The sequence below is a fragment of the Myotis daubentonii genome, chromosome 12 (assembly GCF_963259705.1).
Source record: "Myotis daubentonii chromosome 12, mMyoDau2.1, whole genome shotgun sequence".
NCBI lineage: Eukaryota > Metazoa > Chordata > Mammalia > Chiroptera > Vespertilionidae > Myotis > Myotis daubentonii.
This window is the reverse complement of record NC_081851.1, coordinates 21,981,135-21,998,233: the sequence shown is the minus strand read 5'-3', so window position 1 is coordinate 21,998,233 and position 17,099 is coordinate 21,981,135. Positions and strand designations below refer to the sequence as shown.

At 43.2% G+C, this 17,099-nt stretch overlaps 1 protein-coding gene and 1 long non-coding RNA gene across 2 annotated transcripts in view; both read left to right on the top strand.

Annotated features, from left to right (window-relative positions):
- LOC132213931 (uncharacterized) overlaps window positions 1-5,262 on the top strand; it is a 41,719-nt gene extending 36,457 nt beyond the window's left edge. Inside the window, exons 3-4 of the mRNA XM_059660803.1 lie at window positions 4,848-4,903; window positions 5,206-5,262. Coding sequence (XP_059516786.1) covers window positions 4,848-4,903; window positions 5,206-5,262 — 113 coding nt within the window. The remainder of the gene's footprint in view (window positions 1-4,847; window positions 4,904-5,205) is intronic.
- A 4,033-nt stretch (window positions 5,263-9,295) lies between these two features.
- On the top strand, window positions 9,296-14,992 carry LOC132213770 (uncharacterized). The gene is made up of 6 exons (XR_009448060.1): window positions 9,296-9,351; window positions 10,648-10,722; window positions 12,256-12,291; window positions 12,745-12,786; window positions 13,907-13,951; window positions 14,843-14,992. It is a non-coding gene; the product is annotated as an uncharacterized LOC132213770 (long non-coding RNA).
- Window positions 14,993-17,099: the final 2,107 nt, after the last annotated feature.

The window sequence follows — 17,099 nt, the reverse complement described above, 5'->3', positions numbered from 1 at the left end:
CTGGGACGCTCTTTATTTGACCATCTATTTTGAATGGTAACCTTGCTGGATATAGTAATCTTGTTCTCAGATCCTTGCTTTCCATTACCTTGAGTACTTCATGTCATTCCCTTCTGGCTTATAGAGTTTGTGATGAGAAATCAGGTGTCAGCCTTATGGGAATTCCTTTGTAGGTAACAGTTTTCTTTTCTCTTGCTGCCTTTACGATTCTCTCTTTGTCTTTAATTTTTGGCATTTTAACTATAATGTGTCTGGGCGTAGGTCTGTTTGGGCTCTTCTTGTTTGGGGTTCTCTGTGCCTCCTTAACTTGTGTAACTTTTTCCTTTACCAGATCAGGGAAGTTTTCTACCATTATTTCTTCAAACACCTTCTCTATTCCTTTCTCCCTTTCTGCTTCTTCTGGCACACATGCTATTCTAATATCGTTACATTTCACATTGTCCCACAGCTCCCTTAAGCTGTCCTCCTGGTTTTTAATTGTTTTTTCTTTTTGGTTCTCTGATTGTGTGATATTTTCAACTCTGTCTTCTAATTCACTGATTTGATCCTCAGTTTACCCTAATCTGCTGTGTATTCCTTCCAATGTGTTCTTTATTTGTTATGTCATTCTTTATCTCAGACTGTTCTTTTTTTCATAGTTACTATGTCTTTTTTCAAGCTGTTGAGCATTTTTACCATCATTACTCTGAACTCTGTTTCAGATAACTTTCTTATCTCTGCTTCATTTATCTCTTCTTCTGGAGAATTCTCTAGTTCTTTCATTTGGGAGTTGTTTACTCATTTTGGTTGTCTATTTGGGTTTGTGACTATGTTTTAGGTAAATCCTCTACACCTCTCAGTCTCTAGTGCATGACAGTGTTAGACAAACAAACACACAAAAATTGTATCAGGCAAACACAGTAATTGTATCAGGCAAAGACTCAAAGCCTCCAGAGTCAGACCAATAGGATTCTGACTTGAATTGCCTCCAGGCAATTGTCCTTAAGTGTGGTGAGAGTTGTTTCATCAGGGTGGGGCATTTGCTTCTGCCTGGAAGCTAATTGTTACTTTAATCTCTTAAGTGGCCTTAGGGCAATGTATTTTCAATAGGTTGTGTCGACTGTTTTCCCCCCAGGCAAGGCAGATGTCTATGTGGGAAAGATGTCCTCTGCTGTGTGAGGAAATGAGTTAACCTAGGACACTTGGAATGTCTGCCTTCTGAGCTCTATCCCTCAAGTCCCCAGACCTGGGTTCTGCTCTCACAGCTCTAGTCCACTTCACCCTCCCTCTGCCAGAGCACAAGGTGGGTGGCTCCACAGGGAATGTTTATGCATTGGCCCTTTAAGAGGGTGCCTGTACTTTCAGCTGCCACTCCCTAGCAGACAGCACCCTACTGCTTTTCACAGCTAGATGTTATGTGGGTACCCTCCTCAGTTTGGTGCTCTCTGCTGGGGAGCCCTGCTTGGGGATTAGATCCCAGAGTTCTCAGTGGAACCCCCCCCCAACAGCTGAGATATCTCTCTGGGACTTCAGTTGATATCTGTGGGTGCCTGGCCAGCCCTTTTGTGCCTCCACCCTTCTTACCAGTCTCTATGCCAGCTCTACCTTCAGTCCTTGGGTATCAGGGTTCTCTCCTGTGAGTTTTCCCTTGATTATTCAGGAAGCCTTTCTGTATTTCAGTTGTAATTCCAGCTTGTTCCTGGGAGCATGTCCATGCAGCATCCTCCTACTCTGCTGCCATTTTTAATCTCCCATATCTATTCTTAAGGGGACTCGTTTTAGAAAACAACAACAACAACAACAACACCTACCTGTTATCCCACACTCTTAAAGACATGACTGCATCCCTGGGTCCAAATTCCTCATCTGCATTCTTGATGGGTTGGTGACCTTGGCAAGTTCCTTCATCTTTCCAAGGCTCAGTTTCCCCATTAATAAAATTAGCATAATACTATAGTCCTTATGGATTTTCTGTGAGAATTACATGAAATAACCTATGTGAAGTGTCTAAAACAGACAAAATCTTAGTAGGTGGAGTATTATTATGATGATTAAACATTGTCATGTTTTCTTGAATACTGATTTAACAGATCATAATTACTTGCTTATATAAATGAATCTGGAGAAACCTAAAAGAGTCTGATTTTCAACCATGATTTCTTTAAAAGAACCTTACATAATTGAACTTTTTAGTTTCTTGTAATGTTATATGCTGGACTCCAAATTTTGTTCTCAATTGCACCAAAGACTACAAAACATCCTTTGTTAGTGATGGAAAAGAAACAGCTTCCTCAGGAACAAGACTTGATCATGCAAGAGTTTATAGATTTATGTCCAGATCTTTGATTTAAAAAATAGAAAAAGCCTTTCTTGAGAGTCAGTAATGTTTCTCAAACCAGTATAGAATAACAATTATGATTCTCCACTTTTTGGTTTTATTGCTGGATTTAAAAGGATAACTCTCTACAATGCCAACACCAGGAGGATATTATTTCACAAATAAGAACCCAGCATGACATTTATGAGAAAGCCGGGGTCCTCCTGCGCAAAGCTGATTGGTGCTTAGCCAATGGGCTCCGGGCATTACTGGACTTATCAGACACAGAGCAGAGGGTTGCCTGTACCTGCTGAACTTCAGAAAACGCTCACGTCTTGTCCGAGCAGGACACATCTGTGGCCATCAAAGAGCAACCAGATTTTAAAGATGAAGTATCTTCCCCAATTCCCTTCCATCTTGGCCATCTATTGCTTCTGCCTGCTACAGCATCCCTCCTCAGGTAAGGGGACCCCTTCACCAGACCCTGGCTGGCCTGAGCTCTAAGAAAGACAGAGATGCTCCTTGATCCTTCTGGAGGGAGGCAAACTTTATTCCCCCACCTGCCCCTATTTCCACCCTTTCAATTTCTGGCTTCTCGTTTATCTCTAACCTCTAAGAGAGGGTGGACAGAGCTAGATATCAAGCCTTTTACTAAAGCAGGCAACTTTCCCTCGTTGAACGGTCTCACAGGCTCTTGCCACTGTCCTGAGGATGTACCCGTTGAAACTGCGAGGGATAGGACTTGGGGAAATCCTAACTTCTTAGCCATTTGTGCTCCCAGAATTCTGAACAGAACTAGAGACTGTAGAATTGAGATTACAGACTGGAGATTAGCGGCAGTTGGAGAGGGCTGGGGTAGGAGTGCGCACAGGAAAAGGGAATCTTTTCATAGCCTTGTTGTGGGCTCCCACAGCTTCCAGGTTGAGGCGTTGTCCGAGGTGCTGACTGGAACCAGTGGTTTGTAGGGAACCAGTGCGTTTGTATGGGGTCAGTAGTCTGAATCCATTACCCATCTCAGGTAACCCTCCGTATGGCGCAGGGAAGGATGTGGTGGCAGAACAGCTGGGTTGTAAACACAAACTGTTTAGAATTTTGATTTAGGGGAGTAGAAATCTTTGAAAATATATTTAAACAGAAAATATATTTCAAACAGTATGTGTGTTTTTTAATCATGTCGTATAATCACAAAACCTACGTATTTCAAGGAACTGTGAAAGTCATTTGATTAGCCTCTCATGGAGAACAGGGATTTCCTCTATGATTTTCCTATGTGATTACTTTCAGTAAAACCCAATGCACAACCAGCCTGAGATAGCCAGTAGCTGCCTCCTTTGGGCTCCAATAGAATATTGTTCCTATTACACTTTTGTAAATTTGTTGTCTTTTATATATCTGCATATATTTATATTCACCTCCTTCATTTTTCTATTTGACTTCATGTTCCCTGAGGATATGGTCCCTATGGTCTTTATGGTTGTATTGTTAACACAGAACTGATTAATAACTGTTTATAGGACTGGTTTGAATTAATTTGCATTTTTGAATGGCACCAACCATCAAGAACTTCTTTACACTAAACTGAAATCTGATCACATGTAACTTCTAACCATTAACCCTAGCTCTTTCCTTTGGGGGTGTACAGAATAAGTCTAATAACACTTAGGACAGTTCTCAATATATTTGGAGGTAGTTAACATATGCTTCCTAATTTTTCTCTTTGTCAAAGAAAACTATGTTTGGCTCCTTTTATTCTACCACACATCTTACTATTTCAACTAGGACTATTATCTTTCAAGGTTTGGACACTGTTATTTGAATATAGCACAAGATTGCCTTAGTTTTTAGCCTTTTCTTGACTCATAGAGAGATTTCAGGGAGCAAAATATCAATTTTCATTTAAAAATATATTTTCTACTCTTGGGCCAGATATTTCTTTTCTCACATTTAAAAATCTAAGTTCGGAGTTTTGTATTTATCCCACTTAATTTCAGCTGTTTAGTTTTGACCTATTTAGTTGATTCTTCCCATTGCAGTATTAGCCATTCCTCCAAGTGTTGTATCACGTGAAAATGGGGCGAAGACTTCATGTAGGTCAGACACAGGTTGACAGGCACAGGATCCATCCGCATGTTGGTAACAACCTTTCCCACAACCCTACTCCTGACGAGTCTAATGAAGCACAGAGCCAGGCATCCATATTTCTAAATGTTCCAAGAGTGATTTTGATGCACATACTTGACACCGTTTCCTGGTATTTCATTTTCATAAATTCCATCAAAATATAAATTAAGTTGTTGCGTAGGCATTTTGCCCTTTTTCCTGACTTGATAATTCTTGTACTGTTAACTCCTGATAAATAGAAAATCAAGCTATTTCAATTAATTTTGGTGAAAATCTCATGTTTGCTAGTGGTAGGTAGAGTGTGTTTTCTTTGTCAGTCCTTTTTAACAGCATTTATAGAATCTTTGTATGTTTTTCATGGTAAAGATTTAAAAGTTCATGCTATGACTTCTTTTCTCCTAATTGATATTTTTATGATTTCTCACAATAGGATATATTCGACCTTTAGATGATTCTCCAGATGGCTTGGATATTGTGCAGCTGGAGGTACACTGTTGTTCAGTAATGTGAGGTTTTTATTTAGTCTTGGCCTTGAAAATATCATGTGGGTAATGTTCACTTAAAACTATTTTAAGAACAGATTCTTGGCCGCAGCAGGACTCACTATTGTCATTTTCATGGCCTCATTTAAGGCATCCTGAGAATTGTGTTGAACTTTATTGCCACTGTGTGAGAAGATAATACAAGGTTCATTAATTGGGACAATTTTAGAATTATATGTGTTGTAATAGAATGCTATGGACTAATGAATTTATACTTAATTTTGATTCATTTTCCTCATTTTTTAGTGGCTGGCATATTGGGCAACTCTTTCTAGGCAACCTAAGGTAAAAAAGCCACCCTAATATACATATGACAAATTTTAGTTATAACATGTTTATGCCATAATTGATATCTATAATAACTGCACTATTTTGCTATCTACAGGAGAATTTTATGTGTGTTTGTGTAAGAATAGAGTTTTAGGAAATAACAACTGAATCTCTTAAATAATTTACTGTAAGATATTTGTAGTTCATCTGCATTCTTACAATGACCATAATCACATATGCATATCTAATTACATTAAATGATATGTTGTGTTATAGCATAACATGAATTAAAAATTGATACACTGTGATTTGACAGTTCTCCAAAACAATAGATTTCATGTAAAGGACCTAGGAATAACTATAGTAGCCACAACAGAAATATTTCAGTGGGTACAAAGTGAATGTTGATTTATTCTAAAGTACAAGAGCGTGGTATCAAGGAAGAGTCCATGATTCTTAGCATAGACTACATGTTTTTACTTTGAGCTACATCTCTTCCTCCTCTACCTCTAACTCACAGTATCCCGTGCTCCAGCCACAATGAACTTCTTACTATTTTCCACAGGCACCAGGCTCTTATGTCTTTGCACAGACTTTCCCTTAGCCAAAAATGCCTTTGCCTCCTTTGCTGGCTGTGGTTAATATCCCAGACTCTAAAGCCAAAGTAACTGGGCTCAAAACCCACATCTATTTAACCTTAGTAGGTGTCTTAATTGCTCTGTGTCTCAGTTTCATCATCTGTAATGTGGGAATAATAGCTGTAATAGCCTCACAATATTATGTAAGTAATGTTCACTTAAATTGTTTTAATATTTGTGAAGTATTTTCAACAGTGTCTACAAGATAGAAAGTGACAGCACTTAAGTGCTAGCTGTTATCATTGTTTCTTTTTTTCATTTATCTTTATTGTTGAAGGTATTACAGATGTCCCCTTCTCCCCATATTGATTCTTATTCCCCCTCCCCCCATTGATTCTTGATGAAATGAATTTCTATTCTTCAAGACTTAAACATCAGTTTCTCTCTTAAACTTCATGAGTATATCGTGCCCATCTCTTCTCATTTTTAGTTTACCATTATGCATATGTTTGAAGACAATTGTCATCTTTTAGAACTAATCATTACAACCTTGATACCCAGAGCAAAAATCCGGGGTGAGAGAGTTCTCCACCTCCTTGCCACTGCCTTCTCACTCACACCGAAAGGGCTCCTTATCCCTCACTCACACCAAGGCTGTGGGGGTGCCCCTCCACAAGCACAGGAAGTAGAAGTGTGGCTTCACATGTACTACCCTTCAGTACTAAATTGGGTTGTGTGATTCCCCAGTTGCAAAGGTGCACTTGGATGTATTTCCTTCATTGTCTGCATTTTCCCATGGCTGATCCTGTTCATTGTTTCCAAACGCAAAAGAGCAAGGCATTGCTCAGTGAATACAACTACCCATATTTTAAAGCTATTAATAGAGAGACTGCGGCTCTTCTGCCTTGAAGTGTAACTTTCAACATGTCACTTCCTCTCCTGGGCTTTGGTCTCCTCTCCTACCCAGTGTCTGCATGGCTTGCGTGGCTCTACGTCCCCTTCAGTGCTGGTCTCCAGGAGAGTCCAGGTCTGTGTCTCTAGGGAACTTTCATAACAAGGCCACTCAAAAAGCATCACAAATCTGCGGACTGTAACACTCTGTGTGTTTTGTGCTTCTGGTCACTATGTGGGATCAGAAGAATTTAGATGGGAAAGGGGGCAACAGATTCGTATGAACACAGCTCCACTATTCATCCCTTTGAAAAGGTACTTATTGAAAGCATGCCATGTGCCAGGTGCTAAGGATATACAGTGGCGATCAAAACAGACAAAACTACCTGTTCTCATGGAACTTACATTGTAGTTCGGGAAATAGATAATTTAGATAAGTACATTTAAACATTTTTCTTTTTAGAGTAAAAAAAAAAGGAAAGAAGGTTCATATATAATGTTGAGAGTGGTGTTTAGCAACTGAAAAAACATCTTCGTATTTCTTTTTGTTTTTTGGTCTGAAAGGTAATGGTAAAAAGTTGATAAACATGGTACAAAAAAAACACACACACAATTGTTCACCCAGTACGTTTTCAGAACACACACACACACACACACACACACACACACACTCAGCAAACAGATGCTGACAAGGAGACCAAAAGCTATAAAAATAGTAAATGGTAAATTTTAGAATTTATAATTATAAGGAAACTAGGGGCCCGGTGCACGAAATTCGTGCACTGGGTGTGTGTGTGGGGGGGAGTGTCCCTCAGCCCAGCCTGCCCCCTCTCACATACTGGGAGCCCTCAGGCGTTGACCCCCATCACCCTCCAATCGCAGGATTGGCCCCTTGCTGAGGCTTCCGGCCCGGGCAGCGGGGACCCTCAGCTGCAGCGGCCCCACGATCGTGGGCTTCGCTTTAGGCCCAGGCAAGGGACCCCTAGCTCCCGGGACTGCCAGCTTCGACCATGCCCAGCTCCCATCGCTGGCTCCACCCCTACTTCCTGCTATCACTGGCCAGGGCGGAAAAGGCGCCTGATTCTCCGATCATGGCTGGGGGGCAGGGCAAAGGCGGCCCCAAGGCCGCCTTTGCCCTGCCCCCCAGCTCTTAGCTTCCCCTTGGGTTTCCGATCACTGTCAGTGGCAGGGGGCTTCTTCCTGCTTTCCCTTTCGCCTCCCTGCATTGTGCCTACATATGCAAATTAACCGCCATCTTGTTGGCAGTTAACTGTCAATCTTAGTTGGCAGTTAATTTGCATATAGCCCTGATTAGCCAATGAAAAGGGTAGCTCGTACGCCAATTACCATTTTTCTCTTTTATTAGTGTTGATAGAGGAACTCACTACAGAACCTCTGCTATTAATGATGTTGGAATTCTATGGGTTGGGCAAAGTAGGTTTACAGTTGGAAGTACATGAAACACAGAGTCTATTCTTATATTTTTATTAAGTGTATTATTTTCCATATGAACAACTGCAAACCTACTTTGCCCACCCCCTGTAGTATGTGTCTGTGCCCATATGTATGTATGTGCATGTATGTACCTGACAGAGAGAGAGAGAGAGAAAGAGAGAGAGAGAGAGAGACTGCATAGATATTGGCTGCTGCAGAAACTCTCCACAAAGTTTACAGGGAGATGTAATCATAGTCAGAGCAACAAAATTAGAAGTGTTGTTAAAAACGTTTTATTTCTGTGTTAATGGAGTTTAAGCTGATTCCATAATGTTTTAATGTGAATGAGATATGAATGATCAATAGCAGCCAGATCAACATATTTAAAAGTGCATTCACAGTAATCATCTCTAGCAATTTTATAAAATACAGACATGGAATCCTGTGCTACCATTTTGTGAGACCCTTCTTCACAGCATCCTTGAGTGGAATATGCTGCCCACACACCTTTTTCCAGGTTGTCATCTATGCAAACAAGGGCAGGTGGTGCTCTAACAAGGACTTAGAAATGAAAAACTATGCTTTGTGCAAGAACAGTGAAGATTCGTGTTGAATGTTTTAGGAAAAAAAGTTTGGTCAATTGGAGCCAATCATTAAAAAAGCTGTATTCTAGGATATACCCAGCAGCAAATTAAAAATTACAATCATTATTTTGTTCCAATTCTATATCAGGTGGTTATCTGGGAATAGATTCTGGTATCTCTTCTATACATCATAGAGTATGTTTTCCCCTGAAGCTTGAAAAGATAAAATGAGATTAAGTTTTAAAATGATGGTGTATTGCTGTCAACTTTTGTTTTTCATAAGATCCTGCATCAGTATAATCTTAGTTTATGTAATGACTTTCTTTTTAGCTTGGCAATTTATTTGATAATATTAAGGTACATCCTATATATTTCATGGTGTAACTTAGATACTGAAAACTTTTTCGGTTACCTGCCTCAGTAAAATTCTATGTAACTTACCCTCACAATTCTCTTTCCAGGATAATCAAGATATATACAAAAGGGTGAGTACCGCCCAGCCCAGTAGCAAGGGCATGCAACTTCTACTTTGTAGCAAGTGACACAATACTAAAATGAACCTTTTTTTTTTTCTTATTCAGTTTTTATTTGACTACTCCAGAACTCGGGAGCCAACACAGCCAGTTAAAATTGGGGTTGGTATTGTATCGTAATCATCTTTGTAAAAGTCCCTCCCCTCTGCATGCCTTTATTCCTTCCTAATTAATACGTGCAGATCAGCCGAAGGTCTTAGACTCTGTGTAACAGCTTCCCAGATGCCTTTCCCCAGGCCGGTAGGGACTTCCTGTCTCCCTCCCTAGGTTGGAGTGGGAGGAGGCTGACAGATTTAAAAAGACAGAGAATAATTTATAGAAAAGGAAAAATAAGTAAGAAGTAACTTTTCATTATGCACTTAAACAGATGTACAAGAACCTGACAAATGGAACTCTATTAATATTGTTCCATATTACCCTCTGTTCTTAAATTATGAAAAGTGTTTTGTGAAGTGTAAAGCACCATACCCCCCAATAGTGGTCCATGGCTGTTCTTTTTTCGTCACCGTCACAATGTGTGGGTGCTATTCCAATAATAAACATCCCCTCTAACTTCATTAGCATAAACTTGAGTTACCCTCGGGTACAGGTTGTGTAAGTGAATTTCTGCAGGGTATGATTTGAGAATTATTAGAATCATAGAATAAAATTAATTCAGGTGCCCTGACACAACAACTGAAATTTGACCATTAGAAAGGCACTTATTTATGTATTCAAGGCTTTCCAAGTCTTCAAGAAGACCCTTAAAAGACCCAGCAAAGTACTTTTCCCCCTTAAGAGGCAAAGATTCATGCCTAGTACAGGTTTGGGAATGGGAATCAAGGTATGATGGGGATTTTCTCAAGAAAGGCCATGGGCACTGCAGGGGGCAATGGAAGGGGAAAGATAAACATGGGCTGTGACACAAATTAACCTTTACTCTGAGTCAGACTTCTCAGGAGGATTCAGAAAGACTAGATAAGACACAGGCGTGTGTGTGTGTCTGAGTGCCTGCGGGCAGTCACAGACAAGAAGTCTGGGAAAATGAATGCATCGGGGAGAGAGGGTCAGGGAGCTGCCCTCCCAGTTGGTCCCTCAGATTAGGAGAGCGCACCTGGAGGGCAGAAGGATCTGCGTGGAGATGCTTCTTCGGAACAATGCACTCCACACCAAAGCAGGAAAACTTGGGGTCAATGCAGATAAAAGTCTGGTTGATCCTAAGGGAATATTTTGAAGTGATGTGTTGGAATTGAAACCTGCTATCCAAGCAGGCGAGTCTTTATTGAAAACATAAAATTTCAAGCTCGGGCTCGGAAATGATATTACTCTGAAAATTAAACCCATTTGTAAGGGAGTAGAAAGGATGCGAAGAAAGCTGGGCTCCGCTGCCTGCAGCCTCACAGCGCCCATCTGTTGCAGTTTCCTCCGGTGCGCCCTGAAACGCGGCTGGCCGCCAAGCTCGCCAATGGGAAGATGAAGAGATTTCTACAGCGCGTATGTGCTTTTTTTTCTTCCGCCATATTTCATGCCTGTAAAGGTACATTAACCAGGGTATGTATTGATACCCACAGCAAAAATATATAACCAGGGTATAACCAGGGTATATTAACCAGTGAGTTCGCCTTGGAACTCACTTGCATTCTCTCCTTAAATCTGTGTCTCCCGGCAGCAGGGAGCGCTGGCCCATTGACCTTACGCAAGTTACTAACCTCCTCCATCCATAGTCTCCTCCACTGACCCCGTCCACTGGCCCCTCATGGCTCCGTCCTCTCCTCTGCTGAACTCTTCATCCACATTTTTGTTGTTGTTGTTAATCCTCACCGGAGGCTATTTTTTCCATTGATTTTTAGAGAGAGTGGAAGGGAGGGGGAGAGGCAGGGGGAAACATTCATGCAAGAGAGACACGTTGATTGGTTGCCTCCCCCATGAGCCCCTCATCAGGGCCAGAGATTGAGCCTGCAACCGAGGTATGTGCCCTTGATTGGAACCAAATGGGGCCCTTCAGTCAGCCAGCCTGCACTCTATCCACTGAGCCAAACTGGCCAGGGCTTCATCCACATTTTTTTTTCGTTTGTTTTAGCTTTTGTGTTGTCTGCCTCTTTTCCTGTCCCTTCTTTCTCTTGACATGAACATTTGCCTTGGGGGCTCTCGGTTTCCCATTGCCCCACCTGTCCTTTTGTCCATACCTCAGAGCTTTGTTTTTGTTTTCTTAAGAAAAAAAATTAAGTCCCTAGCTGATTTGGCTCAATGGATAGAGCCTCAGCCTTCGGACTGAAGGGTCCCGGGTTCGATTCTGGCCAAGGGCACATGCCTGGGTTGCAGGCTCGATCCCCAGTAGGGGGCGTGCAGGAGGCAGCCAATCAATGATTCTCACTCATCATTGATGTTTCTATCTCTCTCTCCCTCTCCCTTCCTCTCAAAAATCACTAAAATATATTTTAAAAAATTAAGTTTAGAAATCGCCACTTTCAGTAATAGCTGAACCTCAAAATCTTCATCAAGGTTTGTTGCATGGTAGCAAAAAGAAAACTTCTTTTGAACACTGTGAGCCCAAGGCAGGTGACCAATGCATCCCGGTATGCCCGTGACTTTCCTGGTTTTAGCTCTGAAAATCCCAAGACCCTCAGGAAACTGCTCAGTTCCTGAGAAATCTGTTGATCACCCCAAGCAGAGGGAACCGTTTTTCTGATCTGATCACAGCTCTCCAGGCTGGGTCTTGCCTCCAGTGGTATGCCAGATTCACGGGCAAAGACAAGCTGAAGAAGCTGAAAGGCCTTATCTGGGACATGTGTCTAAACCAGGGGTCAATTTCAAGTTGAGGCTGTTGAGAAGAGCAAGCAAATATAACATTGTCCAGGACACAAATGGTAACTCAATCAAGAAAGCATGCTTGCTTTCCTGAACAGGAAATTGAAATTGGCCACAGAGCTGTGCCCTTGAACAGGGAAGTGCAGAATCCCAGCAGAATAACAGCTAGCCTCACGGATGTGGTTCCTGTGAAATTAACCTGTGCCTTTTCCTTCACAGGATCTGGGGGCTGTGGCACTTGACTTTACCAAGAAGGTATGTAAACCTTGTGGAGAACACAACCTCCCAAGAAAGATCTGCGAGAGGACAGGGAAGCACTTGGAGTTGGGCCACCTTGACAATCCTCTGGCTGTGAATATCTTATCTCCAGGCTTGTGGATGAGCCACCTGGGGCCATCTGTCCTGGAATTGGCTTTCTGTGGCTCAGGGCCCACACGCCAGTTGTACCAACTTGGAGAGGTACTACAAGTGGCACAAACCCTATATACCTGTACTTCTCCACATTGACGGTGCATTAAAGATATCTGGGGACCTTGTTAACGTCTGGAGATTCAGTAGGGGTCTGTGAATGTGCATTTCTGACAAGTTCTCAAGTGTTATTGATGCTTTGGGACTGGGGACCATGCTTTGAAATCTGCTGTCATAGACATATTTGAGAGGCCTTCGGCACAACATGGTTGCATAATGGTTTGTGTTTTTATGTTGCAGGATCACGCTGCTACCTGGGGACGACCATTTTTTCTATTCAGGGTATAACATGCTTTCTCTGTTTTTAACCCTGATTCCCTCCTGCTGAATGAGCAGAGCGGGCCCCACGATGAACTGGTGAACAATTGTGTGGACTCTCTAACTCTTTAGTTAGGGGGTGACTCTCAAAGTTTTCCCCTACAAAGTCAATGCTTGTAAAGGAAAGGGTCCACCAGGACACAGGCTGAGAGCACCAGGGAACACAGGGGTGGGGAGTGGGAGTTCTAGTGATGGACAGACACGAGGACCAACCAGAGTTTGAGTCTGTGTTTCTGAATATGAAGGTCTGGATACCTAGCCCCAAAACACACTGGCAAGAGGAGTCTAGTGCCACCCTCTCCTCCTTCCCAGGGGACTTGAGCCTCTTGCAAAGATCATGGAGCCAGAGAGCTATCTCTTAGTATTTGACCTGCCAATCACTCACTTTGTTTCAACCCCTAAATACTCAATGTTTGCATCAGAAAAATGTGCAAATCAGCCAGACTTGTACCCCTCAAACTGCATTCTGTGGGCCATTGGTGCTAAGAGCTGCTGTGCGAAGATCAAATCAGATTAGAAAACACTGCACCCAACATTCCTGAAGGTTTACAATGCACACTAATGTGTCCGGCAGAAAACAGCCTGTTTAACTTGACTTTATCATATGTTGTTTCCCAAACTGTTTTGTCTATGGAAATGCTTCTCAACCCCCATGCCACCCCACATGCACCTTTTTAATCTGCATGACCTATTAGTAGTTGTTCTCTGGAAAGGACTTTATGAAACAGTGGGTCTCCATGATGTCTTTGGGGTGAGAAGTCCTGTGACAAATAGCTTCAAGACTGTCCCGCCACAGAAACAGAGGCTAAGGGGTGGAGTGCAGGAGCAGGGACAGTGTCTGGGCTAGAGGGGTGGAGTACAGATAGTGTCTAAGCAGCTAGGGTCTTGGAGCCCTGCCATAGAGGACCTACAGACTGAGACGGGGCTAAGGCTCACCCAGTGAGCCCCCCAGGAGGCTGCTGACACCCTAGTTAGGAGAACAAGGCCTTAGGGCTCATAAAGAAAGAATCTGAAACGAAGAAACATGTTCCAGGCAGTTTTGTTCCAATGTTTCTAAGTCGCTCCTTTTTTTTTTTTTTTTCAGCCCAGGAATGGAAGAAACACTGAACACCCAGTAGGATAGACCAAGGTCAGCCCATTCCAGCTTTTTACCTCCAAGGGAATGTTATGAGCCTGACGGGGGTAGTGAGAGGCGGCCAGAGGGGTGATAGGTCAAAGAAAGGAGAGCTATGTGGAACTCTCGAGGACCTCCTGCCCCGTCCCCTTTCCTGCTCTCAGCCCCTCCGAGCCCCATTCCAGCCGGCCCTGGGCAAACATTGCCGCCTCCACTTCATGCTGGCTCTTTGCAAGGGAACTGTCTTCAGCTGTGCCTGTGAGGGGCTGCAAGCTCCATTTGGCCCATCTGATTCTCTGTGAGTTCTCACCTGGCTCTTCTAATGAGGAAAAAACTACCTGGGATGCTTGGGGCAGGGCATAAGCTCCCTATAGTGGGAACATTTCAGAGCACAGCCCGACAAGGCCATTCCTTCCATTCAATGATGCTCTGAGACCGGAGTTTCAGTCTGGGGAGATTCCTGGTCTTCGGCCTGTGGAAGCAGACATCCCTGTACAAGGGCAGCTCTAGGTCTCCTCTGCCTCTAGTGGTGATGTGGTCTCAGGGCCACGAGGCCACTGTCCTGCGGAGGCTGTGTATCTTCCCACCTGGAACCTGATCCTGACCTGCAGGCCGTAGTCAGGGCCCCAGTAGGCCCAGGTGCCTGAGAAAGCTGCCCAGATGCTGGGTAACAGCTGCCCAGGTGAAAAGGGGAAGGTGTCCCCTAGGGCCACAGCACTCACATAGGCCTAGTGGTCTAATTAGATACAGCAAACACAGACCTTATAAGTATCGACTGTGGGCATTTATGACGTCAATTTGAGGTATAATTTTAAAATATGCTATATAATAACATGCCCATGGTCTCATCTCAATTCTGAGAATGATTTCATCTGAGTTGTATGTTTTCTTTCTTTCTTTTTCCAGAGTTCAGTGGCAAAGGGAAGCTGGATCAGATAAGACAACCCAGCAATTATTTGGGGCAAATGTCAAATTTCTTCCTATGAACAATATGTAAAGATAATGCTCTTGCTCTATATTCACTGAAATATTCAGTTGTATAAAGAATAAAGTAACATTGACACATTTTCATTTCTTGTTGGAAAATCTTGGGGGAAGGATCAGTGTGTATTTAAAATAATGGGATTTTTCTTTTTTTAAAGTACTTTTTGGGGTATCATTTTAGCACGCCCCAACTATCTTGTTATTATTGAGAACTGAGCACACAAGCTTGAGAGAGATGGGCTGCTTTCAAATCCTTACTCCACTTTGTAGCTGGGGTACCTTGGGCAGGTCACTTCCTACCCTGTGCCTCAGGCTCTGGTAAAATGGGGTTGGTAATAATGGCACCTACACATAGTTTGTGTGATGATTGAGTAGCTGGTCCATGTAGAGGGCTTAGCATGGAGGTACATAGTGAGCCTTCAGTTGTGTTGACTCTAATTATACCTCAAAGATGATTTTCATCACACAAATGGTGTCAAAGGGACTTACCCTAATGAGAGCTACTTCTAATTGCTGACCAGGGGCCAGAGGTCACAGCATTAAGCTAATGCATAACAACTCCAAACTCCTTTCGGAACCAGAAGGCCCAGGCCGTTACCTTCTCACGCTCCTCCTCTATAAATAGTATTTGACTTCCAGACTCCTCCTCAAGATCATCGGAAGGAATAGACGGTGATGCAGAAGACAGGCACACAATCCAATGAGGGGCCCTAATGATACATGCATGTAACCGTCTTTTAAGGCACTAAAGTGGGTGCTTTTATTAATCTTCACAGTCCTGCAAAGTAGTATGTTAGAGTAATGCTAGTTGCTACAACAGATAAACCTCAGAATCTTGGTGGCTTGGCCTACTATAATTTTTCCCCCCCAAAATGGAGTGAAAATTTGAATGAACGTTCTGGATATATGTTTCATGATTATATCATTCAGGTAACTAATTTTACTTGTATTATAGAAAATATATTTGCCTAATACAATAGTAAAATAAACATTTTTCTAACCTTTTTCCTGATGAGTAGATGGAAATATAATAATACATCTTGTTTAAAAGCTTCATTGAATTTTACATAACTCTACAAATATTTATTCAGTTGGGTCTTAAAATAGCTAATGCTTTATACTGTTCGGCAATGAAATATTTATAGGAAAACTGCTTTTTTTGCACATTTAATAGTTATATTCTAAGACTTGGCCCCAATACTTCCTCGTGTATACAGAAGTTTGATGCCCCCTTGTGAACACTTCACCATTCCTTTTTGCCTCATTATTTTTTATTAAGGCACCTATAAATTGGTAATACTTTTTGGATTAGATTTTCACCATTTATCTAAAATACTAGCGGCCCAGTGCACAAAATTCATGCACTCAGGGGGTTCCCTCAGCCCAACCTGCACCCTCTCGCAGTCCGGGAGTCCTCGGGGGATGTCTGGCAGTTGGACATCCTTAGTGCTGCTGTGGAGGCGGGAGAGGCTCTGCCATCACTGCACTCACCAGCTGTGAGCCTGGCTCAGGGTTCCTGGCTGAGCTGTGCTCCCTCTGTGGGAGTGCACTGACCACCAAGGGGCAGCTCCTGCATTGAGCGTCTGCCCCCTGGTGGTCAGTGCACATCATAGCGACCAGTCGTTCTGCCATTCCGTTGATTTGCATATTAGCTTTTTATTATATAGGACTAGAGGCCCGGTGCACAAAAATTTGTGCACTCGGGGGGAAGGGGGGGTCCCTCAGCCCAGCCTGTGCCCTCTAGCAGTCTGGGACCCTCGGGAGATAACGACCTGCTGGCTTAGGCCTGCTCCCGGGTGGCAGAGGGCAGGCCCAATCCCTAGATGCAACCCCTGGTCGGGCTCAGAGCAGGGCCGATTAGGGGGTTGGGGTACCGCCCCCTGTCACACTAAAGGCAGGGTCGATGGGGAGGTTGTGGTGCGACCCCCTGTCATGCACAGAGCAGGGCCCATCAGGGGGGTTGGGGCTCCGTACCCTGTCATGCACAGAGCAGGGCCCATCAGGGGGTTGGGGAGCTCCCTCCTGTCACGAAAGGAGCAGGGCCCATCAGGGGGTTGAGGAGCTCCCCCCTGTCACTCACAGAGTAGGCCCGATAGGGGAGTTGGGGCACCGTCCCCTGTCACACACAGAGCAGGGCTGATCAGTGGGTTGGGGCGCCACCCTCTATCACCCACAGAGC